Raw genomic sequence first — 26,180 nt, 5'->3', positions numbered from 1 at the left:
GTTTGTCGTTTCGTCTCCAAAGGGGAGATATGGTCACTGATGACATGAACAAATTATAGGTAGGTGTGATCTCAGTGGGCAGGAGTCACTTAACTACTCATCAGCTAATGCTTGTATCAGATGTTCTCTATTTAGTCATTGATTCAGATGCTAGCCCAGCTGTATATGGATATTATGAAAGCTCAGTTTTAGTGCAAGACACTCAACACCCCTAAGATGCTAAATATGAGTGCCTTATGATGACTATCTAATTAAAACCATCTATTACTAAGGCAAGTACACAGGCTAGGGCCTTAATTGAAGAAACTGAAAGACATGTTCAATAGTTGTCTAATGGAGCCTGTGGTTTGATAAACCTTTGGTTATTAGATGGGCCTAGGTGACCTAATCTAATCACAAAGATATCTAGTGCACAGGACAGGATCTACTTTCCACCTCTACAATAATAGCCTCTTCATATCACAGACAGGTTGGATGAATAGATATCCCTGGGCTAAGTCTGCTGAGATCCTAAGGATGAACTAATATCGACAATATTTATTCTCTTCTAAGGTCTGATGCAGATCACATTCACTATATTTGTAAAGGCTAGTGGGGTCTTGGAAGTGAGATGTTGCACTCTTCAAATTGTCTCCAAAAATGGCAGTGAGGCTAAAATTTTGTTGAGAAATCCCCCCAATTTTGCTGAACGATCAACCGAGTGGTTTTTCTAAAAGATCATCTCCCGTTTTAACCAAGCTGCCTCAGCACCTCTCGTCAGCCACTAATCCGATTTACATTTTTAACACAAACATTTAGGATTAGTATACACAAATTTAAACTACACAGAGCTCACTTTGTGCTAGTTTGCAAAATTATTTGTGATTGCAGATAATTTCCTACTCAAGTTCCTTTTTATCTAAGAAGGAGTTTGCTAGTGCTGCCATTCTGGTTAAACATGGAAGGTGCACAATGGATTTAACCATTTCAAGAGAATTTAGTACATGGAGTTGGGTGGAAATATGTTAACAAGGCTGCAAACTAACTGAACACATTCAGTTTTGATTGTCTGAAGAGTGAAGTTCAAAGGTTTTGATGTCTGATTCCAAGGCCACAGATCACTTTCCATAGTTGCTCACAGTTCCTGTCAGCTGCCACCAAAGTTGGTCTGTTGGGTTCCCTTTTTATTTGTGCCCAAGTTTTGGCTGTTTGGTCCCCACCACTGGCTTGTGCTGGTTTGATGTGCATCTTCTGCCCAATTTTGCTATTAGGTTAAAGTGTCAATGCTACAAGAGGTGGCAGTGCTGCATGCTTTTTGACAAAGGTACTCCCCTGTATTGCATGATGGTAAGGGATGACCACTTGTGGAGTGCTTTTGGCGATATGCTGCTAGGATTGATGTTCACTGCTCTGTGTATCTTAGAGCAAACTATCACATTGCTGGGCTATTTAATAAACACCAGTAGAATAGTCATCTTGTTCTAATGTATATATTTGGCTGAATTATTATTTGTCTAGTAGTGTGTAGTATGCTGAGTGATGTCTAGATTGTCCATAGAACCTCCCTGTATTCTTTGATTTTTCAGGATTCCTTCCATGGCTACAAAACCGCCCTTGTGCATCAGGTGAAAGGATAATAACAAGTGTCCTGGCTGGGTCAGCTAGCCTTGTATAATGGCTTTTCTGTTGAAACGCTAGTGTTCTTCATGGCTTGTATCCCTTGTTTACATCTAAGGTCTTCAGATTTTTCCATCTGTTTTTAGTCCTATACTTACAGAAAGGGTTCTTCTAAATGATTGATTTAAAGATTAATTTATAAACTGATATTATATCTCTTACACAGAGTATGAAGAACACTGATGTTCCTTTTTTCAGTTTGCATGCTTATTTTTTTTTAAATTGTAATACTTGATTGAATTGTTTTTAGAGACTTATTTGAAAGTTGCTCTTGTAGTTATCAAGACTTGAGCAGGGATTCATGCATTATGTTGCACCAATCCACTTAATGTGATGCTTTCATTAAGTGATATTAATTAAAGCTTTTTTCAGGGGGGAGGGGGGGTGGTCTTTGTTTTTGTTTTTTTTCCTCCATTTTGACTTCTCTCATTGGGTCCTTTCATTTAATGATTTCTAAAATAGGCAGATAACCTGCTTGCATGCTCTGTGTATTCTACTCTTGAGTAATGGTAGGAGAGGTAAAAGAGCTGCTTGTGTTGAATCTTCCCGCTTCTCTCTATCTTCCCGCCCCGCTGTCCACTTTTTCTTTTTCCATGTGGGGAAACACTTCTGCTTCCATTCAGTGCCTTTCCCTGGCTGACTGTTGTAAGCTCCCATTTCACATTCTGTGAAACAAGGTATCAGAACACCAAGGTGTTCCTGGCTGATGCCATGAGGTGGTCATGTTAATAAATGCGAATAAGTGGTTTAATCCAGGCAACAGAGTTCTTAAAAAGGAATGGTCATCCCAGCTCTTTATTCTGTGTTAATCCCTGCTAAAATAAGCAAATGAATTGTTGCTTTTTATTCAGCGGTTTCAGTAAGTTGCCACTAGATTCCACGTGAAACAGTTGTACGTTTTCAGCACATAGAAGCAAACTGATGAGGAAAACTGACTAATGGGGTTATTGATGATGAAAATGCCTAACAATGCACTTTTGAAGCCTTGCACTGCTAACTTAGTAATTAATGGGTGGTCCAGCGCAGACTTTAGTGACCTCTGTGGTAAGGTCACAGTCTCAGTGATGAACATTGCCGAGATTCATCTTGAGGCTTGACTGTACATCAAACAATGCATTGGAGGTATGGGGCAGCAGTGGAAAGCCTTAAATAAATCGTTATGCCCAACCGAGTTCATTTCAAAGATTCATTCAGGGAACCTAGGGGTTGATTACATTAAAGTGTTCTCTGCCAATAAAGAGGAGACTGTGACTGAGAGCATTAAAATATTGAAGCTTTGCTATGTTGACCTTATCATGCAAAAAACAATAATGCTGTTACTGAGTTTGATGTAACACCATTGAAGTGATTGCAAACTTGCAATAAAAAAGCATCTTTGTCAGCAGTGTGACAAGCGAGACCTCTTTGAATATACACAGTCTCACGTTATTTACTTTTAATAGGGTTCCAGGATGGATGGAATGATCCTCCAGCAGTGCGGGCAGGACAAAGAAAGAAAATAGTAAGTTGTGCATACTTGCTAATCGTACAGCCTGGGTTTTATTGCAGTTGTGATGATTTTGCATTATGTACCATGATATCTCAAATGGAACTGCTCCATTTGTTGGTAGTGGGGAGGAAGGAGGCAAAGGCATCTGGGAAAGAAGCAGTTTTAGTAACCAAGATAACTGGGACAGTTTCTCATTTTGATCCCTTCACTTTTCGATTTGCTGCACTACATTGATACCCAGGCATTATTCACTGCCTGAACAGAGAGGCAGATTGACCTGCTCCTCTTCCCTGCCTAGGACATTCTTGAGGTGTGCACAAGAGCGCCACCTTCTGTTTTGTCACCTCAATGCTTTGTTGTCAAAAATGTGATGCTTCCCATCTGATTGATGTATATTATTCAAATTTGAATTGTTAATTTTTGTTACATATGATGAATTTACTTTTCCTAATTTGATGAGTTTTTCCTAATTTGCAAATCTGCCAGCATCAGCAGTGTTATATGAAGCACAAAGTTTAAAGCAACTATGGGGGATGGGGGAGGAGTTGATTTGATGATATCATTTTAAGCCTCAAAATAATATCCTATTTCCACAAATATTTATTTCCACAAATAAGTGGGAATGGGAGCAGGATTTTTGTTGTCCTGGTCCTATTGTTTTCGTTTTAAACGTGTGTTAACTAAAGTTAGGGATTTTTGCAGCTAGTTATTCATGAAAATTTCATGACAAAATGTGGACATGTAGCTATTAAAAGAAAACTAGTTGATCAAACTATTTTACAAGATTGCATGCAAATTGTCGCAATCACGTAAATGGTGCTTCCCTTTGCATCCCCATCATATTGCTGAATCTCTAATATAATTGCTTCGATCTATCTTTTTTTTTAAATCTAGGCGTTTACATATTTATCCTTTTATGTGGGTCTTTGAAGTTACATGAAAAGTCGTCCTTCGCTCTTGGCAAGTTGGCATGCCTTCATTTAATGTCTTCCAGGTCTCCCAATGTATCTGGGAGAGCCGTAGATTATCTGTGTCAACTACTCACTGGACTGTACATTGCCCTGTGTGAGCATAGTAATTTTATATTTCCCACCACTATACTGCCCAACGATGGGATATCATATTCACTGCACGAGTATGGGGACTAAATCTCATGTTATGAATGTTTTCTTGAAAAGCCAAGTAAGAGTCTAATGTGCACCGTGCATGCATCCCCAAGGCTGAAAAAGCAAGAGAAACTTATTCAGGATGCATTAGTAAATAATTAAATAACTTGAATTTATTTTAATGTCCTCAAGATGTCCCAAAGTGTTTGGCATCCAATGGAATGCTTTTGAAGTGTTTGTAATGCAACACCAGGAGAACGCCCCTGCTCTTTGAATAGTGCCATAGCATCTTTTATGTCAACCTGAGGGGCAAGTAGAACCTGAAGTGTAATGCTTCATCTCAAAAGTCGCACTTCTAACAGTGCAGCACTGCCTCAGTATTGCTCTGATGTGTCAACCAGATTATGTGTCAAGTCTCAAGTGGGTCTTGTCCTGTGACCACCTCACTCCGAGCCAAGAGTGTCACCACTGAACCAAGGCTGTCACAGCAATCCCAGCATTCATGGTCAAGGCCACTGATTTACAGTTGTCGTGAAATACATTCCCCAGAACGCTGAAGTTCTAAAACCCCATGTAATAAGCACAGTATTTCACTAAAATAATGTACCAAATTCTAAATGGATGGAATGGATGCAGAACATGATTCCCAAAACCTGAGTAAAAATTCCCAGAATCTCTTTGTTTAAAAACAGAACTAAATTTATTCAGTCACTAAAACAGTGGCCCTGCGCGTGATTTACCTAAACATCCTGTAATTTGTCGTTTTTAAATTCTGGCTCGTCACATGGGAAATTTAAACATGTAAAAAACTATGTATGAGGTAGTGTGAACATTTACAGAGCCCTCCAGAAAATATACAAGCTGTGAATATTAGCAATGCTGCAGTAGTGATGATGTGATGCTGTGCTTGGATTTTAAAAGCCAAAGAATTCCAGGAGGAAGGATTGATTTAGCGTAATAAGGAGTTCCAAAATTTTGAGGTATTGAGAAAGGATGAGTTTACGTAGAAGACTCTGTGCGTTTTAAAATTAATTCTTAAGATGTGGGCAGTGCTGGCAAGGCCAGCATTTATTGCCCATCCCTAGTTGCCCTATGTGATCTGTAGGAATTTGAGAAATGAGTGGAATTATCAGCAAAAAGAACGAATATGTTTGGATGATGAGTGAAGGAGGTTACTTAAAGATGGGGGCAAAAGAACAAAGCATTGGGGATTGCTCAAATTAATGGGGCAGTGGGGGGGAAAAGAGCTAGAGAATGTGTCACCCAGTGCAGAATAGAGTTGTTTTGAGAGGAAACTAGATGAATTTGAGCTTTGAAGGAAAGGCATAAGATGATACCTTGTTTGGAATTACACAGTGCCATGTTTAAAGCTATACATATGAGCTAACCTCAACAAATTGGGTGCAAATAACACACTTCTGTTTGAATTTCTAACGCCTTCTAATGCATTCTCTGGATGTCAACATCGCTGGTAGGGCTGGCATTTATTGCCCATCCCTGGTTGCCCTGAGAATGTGGTGATGCAACAGTGTAGCCATTTCAGAGGGCAGTTAAGAGTTGTCCGTATTGATGTGGGACTGGAGTCACGGCAAGAACAGTAGATTTCCTTCCCTAAAGGACATTAGTGACCCAGCTGGACTTTTACAATCTAACAACTTCGTGATCACTTTTTACCGATACCAGCTTTTTATTTCCAGATTCTTTTTTAAGTGAATTTAACTTAACAAACTGCCATTGAGAGATTTGAACTCGTATTCTCTGGATTACTATTCTGTGCCTCTGGATTGCTGGTTTGGTCACATCACCACTACGCTACCGTACCCGAGAACCTGCGTTAGCCATTGAAGTCTAAAGCCATAATCTGGGCTATGAAGTTTAAATCCACATTCCCATTAATTTGTACACATCTCAAACTGTGGATGCTGATGGATGTGGAATTTTGAGCAACTGTGATTGGGGTTGTGGGGCGAGATCAGAACACCAAATGCTTTTGTGGGTGAGAGGATTTGAGAAACTGATGCTTCCTTGGGGATCTGAGTAAACTACAAATGTTATTTGAAAGTCTTTGAAGCTTCCAGTTTGTTTTGATTGGATTTTATTGTCAAGTATATCTACTTCATTGGGTGAAAGAATCAAGGGAATGATCCCAGGAAGGGATTATAGGTGGTGCAGGAAAAGGGCTGGTCATGTGAAACTTGGGCTGTTCGTTTGTACTGCACTATAATGCCAGTCAAAGTAGGAGGTATCTTGTTTTTAATGTCAGCACTAATCTCCTACCCTAATCCCTCCTCCTCCTTTTCTCCCAGCGCCATATATAGTACAAGAGCAAAATGAAGCCATTTTACACAAATAAAACAAACTTGCAAACCTGAATTGCTCAGGATCACTTAAGTGCTGGTTGAATTCGTACACAGTAAAACTTTATTTGGAGAGGCACTGGTGAAGCACCCAGTGTTTGTTAGCCCTGCTTGAAATTATTTGGCTGTTTTCAAGGAGAAAGATGTCATCCGTTTTACTGTGACTGTAATTGCTTTCCTTCAGTGGATTTTACAGTTCAGCTGAGTGACCTCTTGTGGACATGATGAGCTTAGAGGGTTAATCTGAAAATCCTTTTAGCTGTGGATTCATGGAACCATTAACTGCAATTTCAGTTTGTGGTGATGTGTCTCCACAATGCCTGTAGTTCAGTCAGCCTGTGTCACTTATAGTTACTATCAGTTGTGCTAACGTTGTGCCTGTGATGTTAACCCTTCAAATAGCACATTTTGCATTGGTAGGGAATAGTCGAGGAGCAGACTAACTCAAATGTGTCCATGGAAAGTGACGATCTCATTCACTCTTGACGATGTTATTCTGATAAATATAATATATAAACAAGGGCTCAAATAAGGTACAGGGTCAAGAGCAGAGGAAAGTACAGGAAAAGACTCCACAGCCCATCCCACCAATCTTGAAAATGCGTGCCCTCATTTGCCCATTCCCTCACAGCTGTCCAATTTTCCATTAGGTTTATCCACATTACCTGCCTTCCAAGGCAAGAAGAAATCTTTGGAACCTTTTTCAGGTTGTTTTCTGTCACCCATTGATCTGCAACATCAATGTAATGGAGCTGAAAAGTAGCAGTAGTATTCTTTCTGTTACAGGCACAACTGCCATTTCATTGACTTAGTGTACAGTTCTTTACAGAAGAATTTATTTTGAAAACAACAACTTGTATTTATATAGCTCCTTTAACGTAGTAAAACGACCCAAGGCGCTTCACAGGAACTTCACGCTTCACATCAGACAAAATTTAACACCGAGCCACATAGAGCTATTGGGACAGGTGACCAAAAGCTTGGTCAAAGAGGTAGGTTTTAAGGAGGACGGAGAGGAGGAGGAGAGACTGAGATGTTTAGGGAGAGAATTCCAGAGCTTTGTGTCTGGACGGCTGAAGACACAGCCACCAATGGTGGAACAAATGAAATTTGGGGTGCGCAAGAAGCCAAAATTGGAGGAATGCAGAGTTCTCGGGGACTCGTTGCACAGTCCTGTTAACCGATGTTTGGCTGCTGAGTACCTTTCTGTGCTGTTAACTTGTGGTAGTTGTTATTCTTCTGCCAATGATATAACTTTTTCAAATCAATTACTTTTTTTCCCCCTTTTTGGGTGAACTTTGGCCTTAATGAAGTGAAGGATGCCAATACAAAAGCAAAATACTGCGGATGCTGGAATCTGGAATAAAAACAGAAAATGCTGGGAATCTCAGCGGGTCAGCCAGCATCTCTGGAGAGAAAACAGAGTCAATGTTTCGGGTCGATGACCCTTCGTCAGAACTGGAGTATGTTTGGAAAGAACGGATTCTTAACGAGCACTGAAAGGGGGAGGGGAAGAAAGAACAAAAGGTTGGAAGACAGGAGAGATTAGAAATATAAAAGGGACGATGGCTCAAATTAAAATGTAATGCCAGGAGTTAGAAAAACATTAGTCAAGATAGGGCGTGAATGGCGGGATAATGACCAGTTGCCATTAGAGATGAGAAGAAAAAAAGAAAGAATCAGGCTTGGGGGGGGGGGGGGGAAAGAAAGGGAGGTAAAGATTGGCAGTGGCTACACTCTAAAATTGTTGAACTCAATGTTGAGTCCAGAAGGCTGTAAAGTGCCTAAACTAAAGATGAGGTGCTGTTCCTCGAGTTTGCGTTGAGCTTCATTAGAATAGTGTAGGAGGATGGAGAGGTCAGAGTGGGAGTGGAGTGGAGACAGGCGACCAGAAGCTCAGGGTCACACTTGCGGACTGAACGGAGGTGCTCCGCAAAGCAGTCACCCAATCTACGCTTGGTCTCCCCAATGTAGAGGAGACCACATTGTGAGCAGCGAGTACAGTATACTAAATTGAAAGAAGTACAAGTAAATCGCTGTTTCACCTGGAAGGAGTATTTGGGGCCCTGGATAGTAGGAAGGGAGGAGGTAAAAGTGCAGGTGTTGCATCTCCTGCACTTGCACGGAAAGGTGCCGTGGGAAGGGAAGGGGGTAACTGCGGAATGGACCAGGGTGTCGCAGAGGGAGCTGTCCCTTCGGAATGCTGGGAGGGAAGGGGACGCTGGAGGTGGCAGAAATAGCGGAGGCTGGTGGAGTGAAAGGTGAGGACAAGGGGAAGGATATCAATGCTGGAAATTGAATACTTCTCATTTTTGCCACCTAGTGTCATATTTCAGGCCGGCTAAAGCTGCCTTTACTCTGCCCTACCAGCATATCTTAACTCCCACTTCAGAAACTCTCACTTGTGGCGTGAATGATGCCACTTTTATTATTTTTATTCTGGTTTCACGGTACTTGTGTCAGATTTTAAGGTATATTCTCCTTCTCCGAATGCCAGGATGTAATGTCTGAGATTGTAAGTAGTAATCTTTGCTTACATCAAGTCTTTCCTAATTGTTATTGTAGGATCACAAAGAAAGTCACTAGTCTCTTGTTGCACTGCTCCGAGGCACTGATAGAATTTTAAAATCCAGACGGAAAGACTCATGCAATGTCTTGGCAACAGGCTGAGGCTGACACTCTTTGTTGAAGATGCTGAGGTATATCCTGACTTTTTTTTCCCCCTCAGCATCTTCACTTATCTCACCAAGAAGGTTTGAACACCATCTGGTGCCACATTCCCTTCTCTGGAGCTTACTTTGAGAGATTAATCTCTTGCTCCTTTGCAGGACTGACATATGAAGAAAGACTGGATCGACTAGGCTTATATTCACTGGAATTTAGAAGAATGAGAGGGGATCTCATAGAAACATATAAAATTCTGACGGGATTGGACAGGTTAGATGCAGGAAGAATGTTCCCGATGTTGGGGAAGTCCAGAACCAGAGGTCACAGTCTAAGGATAAGGGGTAAGCCATTTAGGACCGAAATGAGGAGAAACTTCTTCATTCAGAATTGTGAACCTGTGGAATTCTCTACCACAGAAAGTTGTTGAGGCCAGTTTGTTAGATATATTCAAAAGGGAGTTAGATGTGGCCCTTACTGCTAAAGAGATTAAGGGGTATGAAGAGAAAGCAGGAATGGGGTACTGAAGTTGTATGATCAGCCATGATCATATTGAATGGTGGTGTAGGCTCGAAGAGCTGAATGGCCTACTCCTGCACTTATTTTCTATGTTTCTATGTTCTCCAGGGTGTTCCTTCTGATTTGTAGACTTTCCTTGGCCAGTAATTCTATTTTCATCAAGGACTTCATTCCCGCAGCGACAGGGCTTTCTGTTCCTTATGAGATCCCTGAAGAATTTTCAGACGTAGAAAATAGAGGCCTTTTCCCATGCTTGACTTGCTCACCAAGACTTTGGCGTTCGTAGATGAAATATTAATGATTTCCAGGAAACTGGCTAGCAATGAACCCCATGGTACGAAGTAGAAGAAATCGGTTCTCTGGATTTTGTCGAGGTACCTTGATTCTTTAACATGAGATACCAGATATTCTGGAATGCTTTGCAAGTAAGCTCCATTAGAGTGCATATTGCAGCTACTGTAATTTTATTTCTAAGGCTCTTGGATCACTCATACATTTCCTGCTTTGTGAAGGTGATAGGGTATCTAATCCGAAAGCGTTTTATACCTATCCTTCCTTGGGATGTGAATCCAGTTTTCTATAGCTTATGGATTCTCGATTCTAATTTTTGCATTCTTATGGCTTGAAATTCCTAAACGGAGCAATATTCTTCAAGCTTACTTTAGGCTTTTGAAGAGAATTGAATCGGTATGTTTTTCACTTGTCACATTTATAACCAATACCATTTTTCCAAACATTGCAAGAATATTTGGGAACAGACAAATCATTTGTAAATTGGTCTGTTCCTTTTAGGTAGATTTATCATGCTTACCTGTCTCTCACCATGTGCCTCAATCATTTCTCACTCCAGAAACTCACCTTATTGTCTTGAATCTATTTATAGTATCTGCTTCTGTGGCCTTTCCTGGTAATTTATTCCACAAGCCTCCTGTCCTTTGGGTGTCCCCTTCCTTTTCCTTACTCCTCACTTCTAAATTTTGAACTTTTCCTATATGAAAATGAAGGTTGCATTTGAATAACAGCAGCTGCCTTCTGGGGGTGAGGTGTGGAGCTGAACGAGAAATTGCTCTTTCCTTCCTTTGTGAAGTGCAAGTGATGATGCCATGTGGACAACTTCAAAAAGGACATTTTGCTTTTTGTGGGCTTGGAGAAGGATTTTATATAGTAATACTGGCAACATATTTAGTGCACTTACATAGATTACTACAATATAGTTCAAAGAGCAAGAGATTTCTTTCAATGAAATCATCTGAGTTGTAGAGGGATTATAGGATTTATGGAAAGAGCAAAAACTTTGCCGCTGTCACATATGATTAATTAATCCCAGTTGCACAGTAGTGTAATATTCTGCTTTTGTAAGAGAAGAATTTGCTACTTCTGGACTCGACTATTACAGTGCTCTCCTGGCCGGCCTCCCACTTTGCACCCTCTAAACTTGAGCTCATCCAAAATTCTGCTGCCTGTATCCTAACTCGCAACAAAAGCCCCATTCACCCATCACCCCTCTACTCACTGACCTACATTGGCTCCCAGTCCAGTAACGCCTCGATTTCAAAATTCTCAACCTTATTTTTAAATACATCCATGCTCCCTATCTCTGTAACCTCCTCCAGCCCGACAACCCTCTCAGATATCTGCACTCCTCCAATTCTGGCCTTTTGTGCAACACCCATTTTAATCGCCCCGCCGTTGATGGCTGCGCCTTCAGCTGCCGAGGGCCTAAGCTCTGGAATTACCTCTCTAAATCCCTCCACCTCTCTTTCTCCTTTTAAGATGCACCTTAAAACCTACCTCTTTGACCAAGCTTTTCGTCACCTGTCCTAATATCTCCTACCTGGCTCGGTGTTGAATTTTGTTTGATTGCACTCTTGTGCAGCACCTTGGGACGTTTTACTGCATTATAGGCGTTATATAAATGCAAGTTGTTGAAATTGGTCAAACAATTGAACATATAATTTCCCTTTTCTGCTGCTTATTGTATAAATGCAATTCCAGGCGTTGTTTCTGTACTACATCTCTCTGATGACACTAAACTGGGTGGCGTTGTGAGCTGTGAGGAGGACGCTAAGAGGCTGCAGGGTGATTTGGACAGGTTAGGCAAGTGGGCAAATACATGGCAGATGCAGTATAATGTGGATAAATGTGAGGTTATCCACTTTGGGGGCAAAAACACAAAGGCAGAATATTATCTGAATAGCGGTAGATTAGGAAAAGGGGAGGTGCAGCGAGACCTGGGTGTCATAATTCATCAGTCATTGAAGGTTGGCATGCAGGTACAGCAGGCGGTGAAGAAGGTAACTGGTATGTTGGCCTTCATAGATAGGGAATTTGAGTATAGGAGCATGGAGGTCTTACTGCAGTTGTGCAGGGCCTTGGTGAGGCCCCACCTGGAATATTGTGTTCAGTTTTGGTCTCTTAATCTGAGGAAGGGCGTTCTTGCTATTGAGGGAGTGCAGCGAAGGTTCACCAGACTGATTCCCGGGATGGCAGAACTGACATATGAAAAGAGACTGGATCGACTGGGCCTGTATTCACTGGCGTTTAGAAGGATGAGAGTGGATCTCATAGAAACATATAAAATTCTGATGGGACAGGACAGGTTAGATGCAGGAAGAATGTTCCCGATGTTAGGGAAGTCCAGAACCAGGGGACATAGTCGAAGGATAAGGGGTAAGCCATTTAGGACTGAGATGAGGAGGAACTTCTTCACTCAGAGTTGTTGACCTCTGGAATTCCCTACCGCAGAGAGTTGTTGATGCCAGTTCATTGGATATATTCAAGAGGGAGTTAGATATGGCCCTTGCGGCTAAAGGGATCAAGGGGTGTGGAGAGAAAGCAGGAACTGGGTACTGAAGGAATGATCAGCCATGATATTGAATGGTGGTGCAGGCTCGAAGGACCGGATGGCCTACTCCTGCACCTATTTTCTATGTTTCTATGGTGGCAGTGGGGTTAACAGTTATACAGTTGACAATCTGAACTTTTGTTTTGAGTAAACTGTCAGTAATTTTGCAGTATCCAACCCACATACCAAAAGTAAAATAAGACTACTTGTCCATTTATTTCTCCACATATCATGATGTGGAGGCATAAATTATTTCGGTATTAACAGTTTTCGATTCATTTTTTCGTCATCAACACAAACCTCAGAATTGGCGCCATGATCCCATTCCTGCTTTAACCAGACTCCTGTCCCCTTTGGTCTTGCAGAAGATGCCAACCCTAGCTGGTGCTGCTGCCTCTGTTGGAACTGAGACCCACCTAAAGAGCTAGTAGTTCACTGGCCCTCCAGAGGCTCAGGGGCCATATGTCCTGGCCATGATGGGCTGAGTCCTTCAGCCTGTCCATACAACCTAGCAAATGTGGTTCTCCAATTGCTGGCCTGTATGAACTGTTTCCAGGTGTCTTTAAGAAGCCTCTAATATAAACACAGTGTAACATCATGCTGAGGTGAAGGCACAGTATGCCGATGTGCTTTCTACATCTTTCATATGTATCATTATGCTTGTAACAATATATTTCACAGCTGTTTTGTCAGCTGTGACTCAGTGGGTAGCACTCTTGTCTTTTGAGTCAGAAGGTTGTGGGTTCCAAGTACCACTCCAGAGATAAATCTAGGCTGACACTCCAGTGCAGTACTGAGGGAGTGTTGCACTGTCGGAGGTGCTGTCTTTTGGATGAGACATGCCCCCTCAGGTGGACATAAAAGATCCTCTGACACTGTTTCGCAGGGGAGTTATCCCCAATGTCCTTGCCAATATTTATCCCGCAATCAACATCACTCAAAACAGATTATGTGGTTATTATTACATTGCTGTATGTGGGGCCCCAACCTGCGTGAGAACACCAGCGGTAGGTCGAGCGGCGAGTGGCCTCGGGTGCAGCGTGAAAGCATACCACTTCAGGGAGCAGCACGAGCTGGTGCAGGAGGGCGACAGCAGCGAAGAGTGACGTCATCAAGGTCCAGGTCGGTGATTGGAGCGTGGGCAGGTACAGCAGGAGAGGCGAGGTCGGGGTCAAGGAGCAGCGAGAGAATGTAGAGCGATGTCATCGGGACCCGGGAGAGGCATGAGTTCGGGGCCCAGAAGAGACGAGGGCCCAGGGGCAGCACGGGCCAGCCCACACTGCGATATGTGTGCGCACTAGGTCCGTGCAGCAGAGCTGGTCTCCAGTTGCCCTGGTTAATCCTTGCTACTGGACCAAGACCAAGCTCTGTCAAGCCCGTGTGGTGGCTGATGTGCAACGGCCACCATACGTTTTTTTTTAAAAATCCACGCACAGGCATCTTCCACCCTTCGTTCGAGATCTGGAATATTGGGTCCTTCATTGAAACACCTGTGAACTCATCCCTTTTTGGCGTGGAAGTAAGTTATCCTCGTTTCGAGGGACCGCCTATGATGATGATGACCTTGCTGTGTGCAAATTGGCTGCCACATTTCCTACATTACAACAGTAACTACACTTCAAAATTAACTTAATTGGCTGTAAAAATGCTTTGGGATGTTCGATGGTTGTGAAAGACGCCATAGAAATGGAAGTCGTTTTCTTTTTGATTGTTTTGATAAGAAAATAGTGATTGCTGCAGATCAATGGAAGAGTGGGTATTCCTTTGAAATGATTATTACTGTATAGACTTTATCTGAATCTCAACATTTTTTTAATCACTTTCCTTTGATAAATGATCTGTCATGTCTCTGTGAAGGTTCCTTACTTTGCTACGTATTTGGTATAAAATACAATTTTTTTTCTTTAAACCTGCAATGTACAAAAAAGGAAAATTCCCATTCAGTCTCTGCATTAATTATGTGCATTAATGATGCATGTGCTGATATCCCAAACCATTACAAAAAAATTACTGTGGTTAAGATGTATAAATAGTATTCTTCAATTATAAAGCAGAAAAAACACATTTTTCCCAATCAGTTCTAAGCTCAAAATCAAATGTACTTTAGTCAACAATCCATATTGCCAGTTTTTGCAGTCACTGTTCTAAAGAAGGTTTAGAAATTATTTGATTCTGACTTCTGAGCACCAACTATCCTGGCAGCTCTGTTTTTCATTGGATGTAATCTTTTACGTGACTGCCATGTGATTCAGTAAGTACATGTATAAACCAATATACAAAGGTGATGTATATATCACAGGAAATTGAGCTACTGTTCACACAAACCACTAGATGGGGTCTGTGCTCACTTTTGAATAAAGGGATTTAGTATGTACTGTATAGCCTAGGACAATGGAATGTTAGATAACCCAGTTAGCGTGCTATTATTCTAGAACTAAGGAGAGAATTGCCCATACATTGGATGAGTTGTGGTCTGTTTTAACTGGGAATATCCCTCTGTCAGGCTATCCACAGAAATTGTATTGATTTTATATCGTTAGTTAGTCAGTATGTTTGTGTAGAAATGATCGGTATCTTGATCTTTGTCCAATCCTTTCTGATCTATTCTCTTGATACAGTTGCCGGCCTTTTATGTCGCTGGCTATTTTATAACGTGCTCTTTATAATCTTACAGCTACCTGACAACTACACTCCTCCGGCTCCCATTACTGCTCCTGTTGTGAATTTCTCTGCAGATACCCAACAGTTCCGGCCCCAGGGCTTTACTTCTCAGGAAACCAGTCAAGGACCTCCCGGTGCACCAAAAGAGGCCAATTTTCAGGTGTGTTCTTCTTTGCCAATGAAAACTTGGGGTCTTTGTCACTCGTTCCTGCATCGTGCCAAGATTGTGCTTGTGATATAATTTAATGTAATCGGTAACACTGGAGGAGAGAGTGCAACGTTATGCCCTGTCATAGTCTCGCACTGTTAAGTTATACTGGCAAAGACTATATTGCCACATTTGCAGAGGTTGGAAAAGAAATCTAGAGGTGGAATGTCATCGCTATGTTTTTTTCCCCTTAGGATTCTATAATACAAAAGGGGGAAAAAATGAACAATTAACCGTATGCAGCAAAAAATGAAATTGTTGCTTCAATATATAATGTACAGGTGCAGCGTCGAAAATCCAGAGTTCCGGAATCCGGGATGATCGGTGGTAGGGTTGGCCGGAATCTGTAAAATGTTCCAGAATCCGGACCCGACGACCCTGCCAACCTTGGGCCTCGCCTCACCGCCTCTCGCTTCACCGCCGCTGCTCTTACCGCGGGACCTCCTCGCCGGCCCGCCCGAACACCACCTCGGCGGGGCCAGATGGCCCAAACAGCTCCTCGGCGGGAATCCCTCCCTATCCTTTCTGACGTTCCAAAATCCGGAAATACCCGAACCTGGGCTCGGATGTTTCTGGATTCGTGGCGTCAGAAAGCAAATCGAAAATCCGGAAAAGCTTGGAATCCGGAATGGCCTCGGTCCCGAAGGTTCCGGATTTTAGGCACTGCACCTGTACTAGCAGATCTCCCCGAGCGTTGCTTACAGTAACTTGGAGCACATGCTGCTTTATAACGACAGCAGCCATATACTGTGCAATAAAAAAACATTATATAATGTCGATCAGAAGTTCCCAAACTGAGGGTCATGACGAGGTTATCGTGGGGGAGCACAAGGACACACAGGTTTTCTCCTTAAATTTCTGAGTTTACCAGGAAGACCAAAGCTGTCACCTTTGGCCCTCGCCACCTTTCCATCCCCCTCCTCATCCATTGTCTCCGGTTGAACCAGACAGATTGCAATCTCGGTGCCCTATTAGATGCTGAGCTTGTGACCGCACATCCTCTCCAACTCAAAGAACACTTATTTGCACCTCCATAATATCACCCGTCTCCGCTTCAGCCTCAGTCTATCTACTGCTGAAACCCTCATCTATGCCTTTGTCACCTCCAGACTCGACACTTCCGATGCTCTCCTGGACGGCCTCCAGTCCTCCAATCCTCCAATTTCCATAAACTTCAGCTCATCTAAAGTTCTGCTGCCCGTATCCTATCCAACTCCATCCTCCCTCGTCTATCACTCCTCTGCTACATTGGCTTCCAGTCTCCCAATGCCTCAAATTTAAAATTCTCGTGTTTAAATCCCTTCTCATGGCTTCGCCTCCCTCTATTTCTGTCATCTCCTCCAGTCCTACAGCCTTCCGATATCTCTGCGTTCCTGCAACTTTGGCCTCTTCTGCATACACCACACCCTTCGCCCCACCGTTTGTGGCTGTGACTTGTGCCGTCAGGGCCTTGCACTCTTGAATTTCCTCCCTAAACCCCTATGCCTCTTCGTGTCCCTCTGCTTTGATCTTCCTTAAAACCCACCTCTTTGGCCAAGCTTTTAGTCACCCCATCTAATATCTCCTCCTTTGCCTAGGTTATGGACATGGTGGATGAAAAACAATTTTAGATACTGAGGAGGCGAGACACATTTGCAGATGCAATAGCATCATACAGTGTCTCGTAGACAGCTTAAAAAGATAGCACATGGTAGCATGAACTACTTGGATGTTAATTCTGTAAAGTGGATACTGATCGGATATGCTGTAGATCCAGCGACAGCCCTGGTAAACCGGCAAGAGATTGTGGCAGGCAGTCTGTTATCTGTGGCTCATCTCCCAGGTAGAGTTGACATCCTTGGAAAAGAGGAATAAAATGGGAGTGGGGAGGCAGAGAGAATTGAATAGGTTGTCCAGATTTAGTCACTGACCTAGGGAGGTAGAGGGACCACCAGACTTGGGGAGGGGAGGGGTAAAGGAAAGGATCCTCTTATTCTCCGTGACATTTTTGTCTCTTTATAGCTTGGTTCTTGGCTCCTTTCATTCAGTTAGGAGAATAGTGGGATCAGAGCATGCAGATTTAATTCAGTCCCCATTTTAAAACGGATAAATTAAGAGTGGCAAGCTCCCTTCCCTGACAGTGAATCAGTTTTCTAGTGCCAGCCGGCAAATGACCAAATGTAGTGAATTTGCGATGGTGGGATTTGAACTCTCAACCCACCGAAGTGCTGGTCAAGCACCATAACCACTAGGCTCCCACACTCATAGGTGTAGGAATTAAAAATGGGACAAAGTTGACACAAGCAAGACAAGATTTTGCCCTTAGTGTGTATTGATGTAAGAATTTTTTATATACTGCACTTCCATGAGTGCCATCTTTTATCTAATTTTGATAATGTGTGTAAAAAAAACTTCTGTACTGACTCCAGACTGAATAGCAAGTTTATGTACTTTTCCAGCAATGTGAATTTCACACTGGGGTGTGCATTGGCCCATGTGATTTTCTGCTGAGCTGAGTACTGATGTATGTGGCTTTGCACTGGGCTGTAGTTTGGTGTAGGACACGTGTTGCTGCATATAAGAACGTAAGAAATAGGAGCAGGTGTAGGCCATTTGGCCCCTCGAGCCTGCTCCGCCATTCAATAAGATCATGGCTGATCTGATCATGGACTCGGCTCCACTTCCCTGCCCGCTCCCCATAACCCTTTACTCAGTTATCGTTGAAAAATCTGTCTACGTTTTAAATATATTCAATGACCCAGCCTCCACGGCTCTCTGGGGCAGAGAATTCCATAGATTTACAACCCTCGGAGAAGAAAATCCTCCTCATCTCAGTTTTAAATGGGCGGCCTAATTCTGAGACTATGTCCCCGAGTTTTAGTTTCCCCTATGAGTGGAAATATCCTCTCTGCATCCACCCTGTCGAGCCCCCTCATTATCCTATATGTTTCAATAAGATCACACCTCATTCTTCTGAACTCTAATGTGTATAGGCCCAACCTACTCAACATATCTTCATATGTCAGCTCCAGAATCAACCTAGTGAACCTTCTCTGAACAGCCTCCAATGCAACTATATCCATCCTTAAATATGGAGACCAAAACTGTACGCAGTACTCTAGGTGTGGCTTTACCAATACCCTGTACAGTTGTAACAGGACTTCTCTGCTTTTATACTCTATCCCCCTTGCAATAAAGGCCAACATTCCATTTGCCTTCCTGATCACTTGCTGTACCTGCATACTAACTGTTTGTGTTTCATGCACAAGGATCCCCAAGTCCTCTGTACTGCAGCACTTTGCAATTTTTCTCCATTTAAATTATAATTTGCTTCTCTATTATTTCTGCCAAAGTGAATAACCTCACATTTTCCCACATTATACTCCATCTGCTATTTTTTTTCCGACTCACTCAGCCTGTCAATATCCCTTTGCAGACTTTTTGTGTCCTCACAATTTGCTCTCCCACCCATCTTTGTATCATCAACAAACTTGGCTACATTACACTCAGTCCCTTCATCCAAGTCATTAATATAGATTATAAATAGCTGAGGTCCCAGCACCGATCCCTGCGGCACTCCACTAGTCACTGTTTTCCATATGCTATATTGCTCCTTCGCTTTGGGTCTGTCTGTTCAGATATGAGTAACCTACACTGTAATTCACTTTTTAAAATCATTGTCATTTCCAGCCAGTGCAGCAGCTGCCCACTGAGAAGATTGTGAGAAAGCAAATTCCAGAAGAGCACATGGTGTTGAAGACGACCTTTGATGGGCTGGTACAACGATGCCTTTTAGCTGCTGGTGACCCTGTATGTCACTGTTTAACAATAATCCTGTCATTTGAAATAAGTAGATTACCTATACATGTGATTGTTTTATATGTATCTGTGAATGTGTTCTACATAATGGTTGGTGTGTGTATTGTACAATGATGGTATGTGTGGTATATAATAGTATACAAGTGCGTGTGTTATAATTGTGTGTGTGCACGCGCTATATAATTGTGTGTGTGTATGATGGGGGTAGTGCTAACTGCAGAACCCCTGAAGTTGGAGTGAAATTACTGTGGCACAGTGGGTATTTAAGATGGTGAAACTTTACTTCCGTTATCCGTTTTACTTCCAGTTAAGATGCTCAAAATTTGTCAGGCTACGTTGGCCCTTGTGGATGTCCAGAGTTGAAAGCCATTGCAGGGTTCGTCAGTGTACCGTAGAAAACAAATCTCAGGATTAAGAACACAAAGGCTTGTGTTCTCTTTACATTTCTCCCCCCCCCCCCCCAAAAAAAAAACCAGGAAATCTTTTTCCACCCTAGACTTCTGTCTATTTAATCACCAAAGAAAAAAAGACCTGATACTTCCATGTCTCCTTGTCTTTTTAAAAAAATGTGGGTTACTGTCTCCTGAGAAGACCTACCCTAATGCAAGTACCTGCCCTGCAGCACTTGGGGGTAAGCAGAAGAAAATTGCAACTAGAACTCACGTGCCAAGGGACCAGGTTCCAGAGCAGTAAGAGTTCCGTGTCTCTACTATTGGATTCATTCCGAGTGTCGAAGGGAAACGAAGAAATCACAACTGTGAGTTCATGGCCAAATAAGAACAGACAAGGACAAGAGCAGATCATTTATCTCATTGAAACATGCCCGTCTTGCACCCGAATGCTCACTGCAAATTACTGCAAGCATAATTGTTTTGCACGCAAGGCTTTTTTTGAGCTCTCAGGAGCTCATATACAGTTTCAGAAGTACGAATTTTCTACAAATTGTTAATTTCAAATGCTGAAATAAAATAAACACATTGCACAAAAGAACATTTTTATATGATGATGAATGAATAAAGAAATATTTGTTCCAGGTTTTGGGTTTTGATGTGCAGGTCTTGCTGCAGCCCTCAAATGCTCAGTGTGTACTGAAGCTTCCCCTTCCTGGGTGGTAAGGTGCCCCACTGCTCAAATTGGATTTAGTGCTGAACAATCTGACTCAAGATTGGAGCCTTGTACTTTATCCGGATTATTTCCAGAAACCACACTCGACGTTAGTGTTTCACTGGGGATTTTCTACATCTGGATGATAATTTTATCGGACGCAAATTCCGATTAGGGTTTAGTGTGTTCAGATGAAGTAGATGAACTGTTTTTGCCATCACGTTCCTTTTAAAGGTGGGGCAGGGAGGATTGTGTCGAATGGCTAGGCTATTTGTGCACACCTCGCATTTATATCTTGGTAGCTGGAAAAATAGTCAGTAGAATTGAAGCCAGCTGTGGAGGCTGAGTGCTCTGTGTTCATATTGAAGCATTATCTCCTTGCATTGTGGTCGAGACATTTTATTAAATTTTTGATGGGGTGACTAAGTCATTGCTATAATTGCAGTATTAACATGGAGGAACTTATTGCTGGCTGTAACACTGATACCACACATGCTCTTAAAGCTGCACCTTTTTTCAGCACTCAATTCTCTTGTGCTTGACCACAGGATTTACGACTCTGGCTCAATGCGCTGCTAATTCACTATTTATTTCTGTACCAAAATATAGGTCTTGGGATAACTTGCGAGTCAAAACAGCATAATTGAACCAATCAAACTCAAGACCCACCAGAAACGTTGTACCTAAATAGGTGATCCAACCCCCCTGTTCTGACTGCCTGTTCACGTTGAACCCTGAAGGTCTGCAGGTTTTGTGCCTTATTTGACCCTCTGGTCCATTGCCAAGACCACCTTTGTAACATCACCCACCAAAGTTCCCACCTCACAAACTGTTGTCTGAAATCGTTGTACTAATGTTTGACATTGATGGTTAGTCCATCCAGCCTGTCCCACAAAGCTGCAATGCCTTGTGCATCACAATATATACACGCCATAATCTCCTGGGAGCGGGTAAAAAAAAAACAGGTTAATTTGTGGGGGAAAAATCTGGAAAATTCCCATTCAACCTCTTGAGGTGATCAAAACTAGTCCAGGAAACCACTCTGGCCTGATTAATGTCATATCTTTTATACAAGGTAATCACCACCCCAGCCTGAAACAGGTCCAGCTCTTATCCATGCCTTCATACTCAGCTCATCAGTCTCCTGAGCTACATAATTTATGCAGAGCTCTGCAATTCATATTGTAACCTTTAAACCTGTAGCCCATGTCTTCAGTGACTTCGTCCCCCAGTATGTCAACTTCCAAATCCTTCATTTTATTTCCACATCCCTCCATAGCTTTGCTAAAATTACCTTTACAGTCTCCAGCCTCTCATCCTGGCACCAACCCTTTGCTCTTCCGACTCTGCTTTCTTGTGTGTCCCTCAACTCTGATCCATCAGTAGTATTGGAGCCTCAATGCCTCTGCACTCTGGCATTATTTTCTTAAACCCCTGTGCTTTTCTACCTCTCACCTTAAAAAGAAACCACTTTCATTGCACTTTGGACATCTCTCTAATTTTACTCCCATTTCCTGTCCTCCGATCTTTACTAAAGTCCCTTGAGATATTTTGTTACATGAAAAGTGTAAGTTCATTTCCATTTGCTGTGCAACTTGATCGAATCATCAGCTAAGCACAGTACTGTGCAGAAACATGACTGACTATAGTTTCATCAGCGCTCTATGATGTGCAGTATCGTTTTCAGTATACTATTCAACTGGTGATCTTGATGGCTATGTTGGTTACTTTTTGGAATCCTGCTTTTGAAATGCATTGATGAAGCACTTGTTGCAGTGGACATTTCCAAATCCTTCCACATGTCCTTTTACCATGCACTTCTAAACAAGTTACCGTCATCTGGCTTTGCTGTGTTAATGGCTGTCCAGTTTTCTCAAATTGCACCATCTTTGCTGTAGGTGGTTCATTGTCTGACTCTCTTTCCATTAACTTGGGTAGCCCAGGGCAGTTCCATTTTCCCACTTGCTCCACTCACTGTCCATCCTTATTCACACCCTTGTTGATGCCTCTTCACATTCATGAACTTCCTTTAGATTGCAAACACATAATATTCAACTCCTTTCCTCTTGCAGTGTAGTGGTTGAATCACAGTGACTTGATCTCCTTCGTGCCTTTCATAAGAACATAAGAAATAGGAACAGGAGTAGGCCACACGGCCCCTCGAGCCTGCTCCGCCATTCAATAAGATCATGGCTGATCTGATCATGGACTCAGCTCCACTTCCCTGCCCGCTCTCCATAACTCCTTATCCCCTTATTGTTTAAGAAACTGTCTATTTCTGTCTTAAATTTATTTAATGTCCCAGTTTCCACAACTTTCTGAGGCAGCGAATTCCATAGATTCACAACCCTCAGAAGAAATTTCTTCTCATCTCAGTTCTAAATAGGCGGCCCCTTATTCTAAGATCATGCCCTCCTCTAGTTCTAGCCTCCCCAACCAGTGGAAACATCCTCTCTGCATCTACCTTGTCAAGCCTCCTCATAATCTTATACATTTCAATAAGATCACCTCTCATTCTTCTGAATTCCAATGAGTAGAGACCCAACCTACTCAACCTTTTCTCATAAGTCAACCCTCATCCCCGGAATCAACCTAGTGAACGTTCTCTGAACTGGTTCCAAAGCAAGCATATTCTTTTGTAAATATGGAAACCAAAACTGCACGCAGTATTCCAGATGTGGCCTCACCAATACCCTGTACAGCTGTAACAAGACTTCCCTGCTTTTATACTCCATCCCCTTTGCAATAAAGGCCAAGATTCCATTGGCCTTCCTGATCACTTACTGTACCTGCATACTATCTTTCTATGTTTCATGCACAAGTACCCCCAGGTCCTGCTGTACTGCAGCACTTTGCGATCTTTCTCCATTTAAATAATAACTTGTTCTTTGATTTTTTTTCTGCCAAAGTGCATGACCTCACACTTTCCAACATTATACTCCATCTGCTAATTTTTTTTCCCACTCACTCAGCCTGTCTGTCCTTTTGCAGCTTTTTTATGTCCTCCTCACACATTGCTTTTCCCCTCATCTTTGTATCGTCTGCAAACTTAGCTATGTTACACTCAATCCCTTCTTCCAAGTCGTTAATATAAGATTGTAAATAGTTGGGGTCCCTGCAGCATCTCACTCGTTACTGATGGCCAACCAGAGAATGAACCATTTATCCCGACTTTTCTGTTTGTTAGCCAATCTTTTATCCATGCTAATATATTACTCCCAACCCTGTGAACTTTTATCTTATGCAGTAACCTTTTGTGTGGCACCTTGTCAAATGCTTCTGGAAGTCCAAATACACCACATCCACTGGTTCCCCTTTATCCACTCTGTTTGTTACATCCTCAAAGAATTCCAGAAAATTTGTCAAACATGATTTCCCTATCATAAATCCATGCTGACTCTGCCTGACCAAATTTTGCTTTTCCAAATGTCCTGTTACTGCTTCTTTAATAATGGACTCCCAACATTTTCCCAACCACAGATGTTAGGCAATGAAAATTTTCTTTGAATTGGTCAAAGGTAATTTCTTTATATTGAAAATCTAACCAGCAGATGCCACGTCTTACCTTTGGCAACCACCCTCAGCATTCTTCATCCGATGACATTGTTGGCCTTGCTATCTCCACCTCAAGTGGAAGTCTCACATCTCCTCCATTGCAAAAGCTGTCTTCAGAAGCTCAGTTTAATCTTTTGCGCCAAATATTGCTTCTTTCCTGTACAACTCTAAACAATCTTTAAAACCCAAGATGTTTTTCACTTGCATTTCTGGACAGGATATAAAAATAACTTTTTTGATAGATAATTCCTCTCCCTTTTATCCATCAGTCTCGATCTCGTCTCAGTTTTTCACACACTGGCCCCCTCTCCCTCGCTCTCTCTCTCTTGCCTCTTCTACCTCTCTCCTCTCCCTCCAATTGAATACTACTATGCTCAGTAATTTTTTGAATGTTCTCTTCCTTCCAAGTATATTGTCATTAAAGACTGTTCATGATCCCTACATTCTAACTATTTTTAAGTTAAGACCAATTTCCCAGTCTCTTACTCAGTAATTCTTTCGCAGGACTTCAAAAATGTGGCGCTCCTTATATCACTCGGTTTCCTTCCTCCCACAATCTTCGAGCTTTTAAACCCCAAGCCTGTGATCACCTAAATTAAATCTTCATTTGCCTCATCTTCTCTCCTGTTCTTTTCAGCCATGGTGGTGTCCTTCCCTCTGCACCTTGGTCTGCCCTCTTTGTTTTGTGAAGAGAAAAGCTGAATCCATGTGATGTGTAACAAGGCTGTATAAATCACAACACACAGCCAGCATTGACTGCCAGAGTATTCACCTGTATCTAAAAGCATTATTTTCTTAAAAACCTGCCTAGAAACCATCATCATCATAGACAGTCCCTTGAAATCGAGGAAGACTTGCTTCCACTTTTCCAACCCAATGGACAATAACCTCTTCAAGCTTTTTATTTTAGCCATGCTGTATTATATAGCCTCTAATTACTCAGAGGGGAACATTACACTCCAGTATATTGCCTTTCCAAGTAATTGAAACCTGAGGACAAAAATTAATTAATTAAATTTATAAATAAATCTAACAAATATTTGGACAAGTTTTCCCCATATGTGTCCGTGAATGGTGTGATTGCATCAGTGAACAAATTTCATAGCAATCTGCGGTAAATCATATTGGAGCACTAGTTTAATGCATCACTGTGATTAACTATTTTGCAAATGACCTATGGAAAGTATTGTGTGTGTGTGTATATACATTTGAGTGCCAGAAGTAAAAGGCATGTATTGTGCACAATCTTAAGAATGATCTCGGCCAAGATTTGAATAGTTTCATTCTCTATGAAGGCAGAACTCTAATGCTGCCCCAGTCTCCATCCTGCACCACATTCATTTGATGAATTATGATTATTTCACAGCAAACAAAGCGGAAGTTGGATGATGCTGCAAAGCGACTGGATTACTTATATGATAAACTGCGAGATCAGACGGTAAGTGAGAACGGTTTAAGCGAAGGTAACAGTAAAAGTGTGACATGTTTCTGCACAAGTTCCAGGATATGATCTGACGGATGGTGTCATGGGGGGGGGGGGTTATATTTTTTTAAAGCAAATAAGCTGTGAAAGTAGGATTTCCCTCAAATATTATCAGACTTTGCCTTTAAGTTGGTTACCTGTCTGTACAAGGTAGATTGAAATGAAAGGAGCTTAAGACAAATGTTTACCTTATTTTATAGAAAATGCTGGAAATCTCAGTGCATCAGGCAGCATCTGTGGAGAGAAACAGAGTTAACGTTTTGGGTTTGTGACCCTTTGTCAGAACTGTTCTTAAGAAGGGTCATTGACCTGAAACATTAACCCTGTTTTTCTCCACAGATGCTGTCTGACCCGCTGAGATTTTTGTTTTTATTTCAAATTGCAGCATCCGCAGTATTTTGCTTTTGTTTTGTTTACCTTATTTTAGTTTGTCCTGGACCAGAGATTTAAAAAAAAAATAGTTATTCTGGAATAATTTTGAGATTAATTCTTGTAGTCATGGGTAGGTTCATAGCTGGAGAACAGTGGGATGTTTGAAAGATTGTTAGGAAGTTGTAACCCAAGAAGTCAATTTGAATTGTTTTCTAACATCCTATCATTCCCCCTTTCATCGTACTGTTCATAGCATGCTCTTATGTGGTACATGTGACTTGTAATTTTGAAGTGAGGTTCGCTGGATGTGGGTGATTGAGGAGGACTAAGGGCTGCAATGAGACAGGTGGAAACACTCATCAG

At 42.0% G+C, this 26,180-nt stretch overlaps 1 protein-coding gene across 2 annotated transcripts in view; it reads left to right on the top strand.

Annotated features, from left to right (window-relative positions):
* The window catches only part of sec31b (SEC31 homolog B, COPII coat complex component), an 88,371-nt gene that overhangs the window by 58,838 nt on the left and 3,353 nt on the right, over window positions 1–26,180 (top strand). Inside the window, exons 22-26 of one of the 2 annotated variants that reach the window (XM_070865795.1) lie at window positions 1,566–1,604; window positions 3,099–3,157; window positions 15,311–15,457; window positions 19,175–19,294; window positions 25,329–25,400. In XM_070865795.1, the coding sequence (XP_070721896.1) occupies window positions 1,566–1,604; window positions 3,099–3,157; window positions 15,311–15,457; window positions 19,175–19,294; window positions 25,329–25,400 (437 nt within the window). The remainder of the gene's footprint in view (window positions 1–1,565; window positions 1,605–3,098; window positions 3,158–15,310; window positions 15,458–19,174; window positions 19,295–25,328; window positions 25,401–26,180) is intronic. The other variant, XM_070865796.1, reaches the window with a different exon arrangement.

Source organism: Pristiophorus japonicus, chromosome 22 (genome assembly GCF_044704955.1).
Source record: "Pristiophorus japonicus isolate sPriJap1 chromosome 22, sPriJap1.hap1, whole genome shotgun sequence".
Lineage (NCBI taxonomy): Eukaryota > Metazoa > Chordata > Chondrichthyes > Pristiophoridae > Pristiophorus > Pristiophorus japonicus.
The sequence above is the reverse complement of the archived record's forward strand: the minus strand, read 5'-3'. Positions and strand labels throughout refer to the sequence as shown.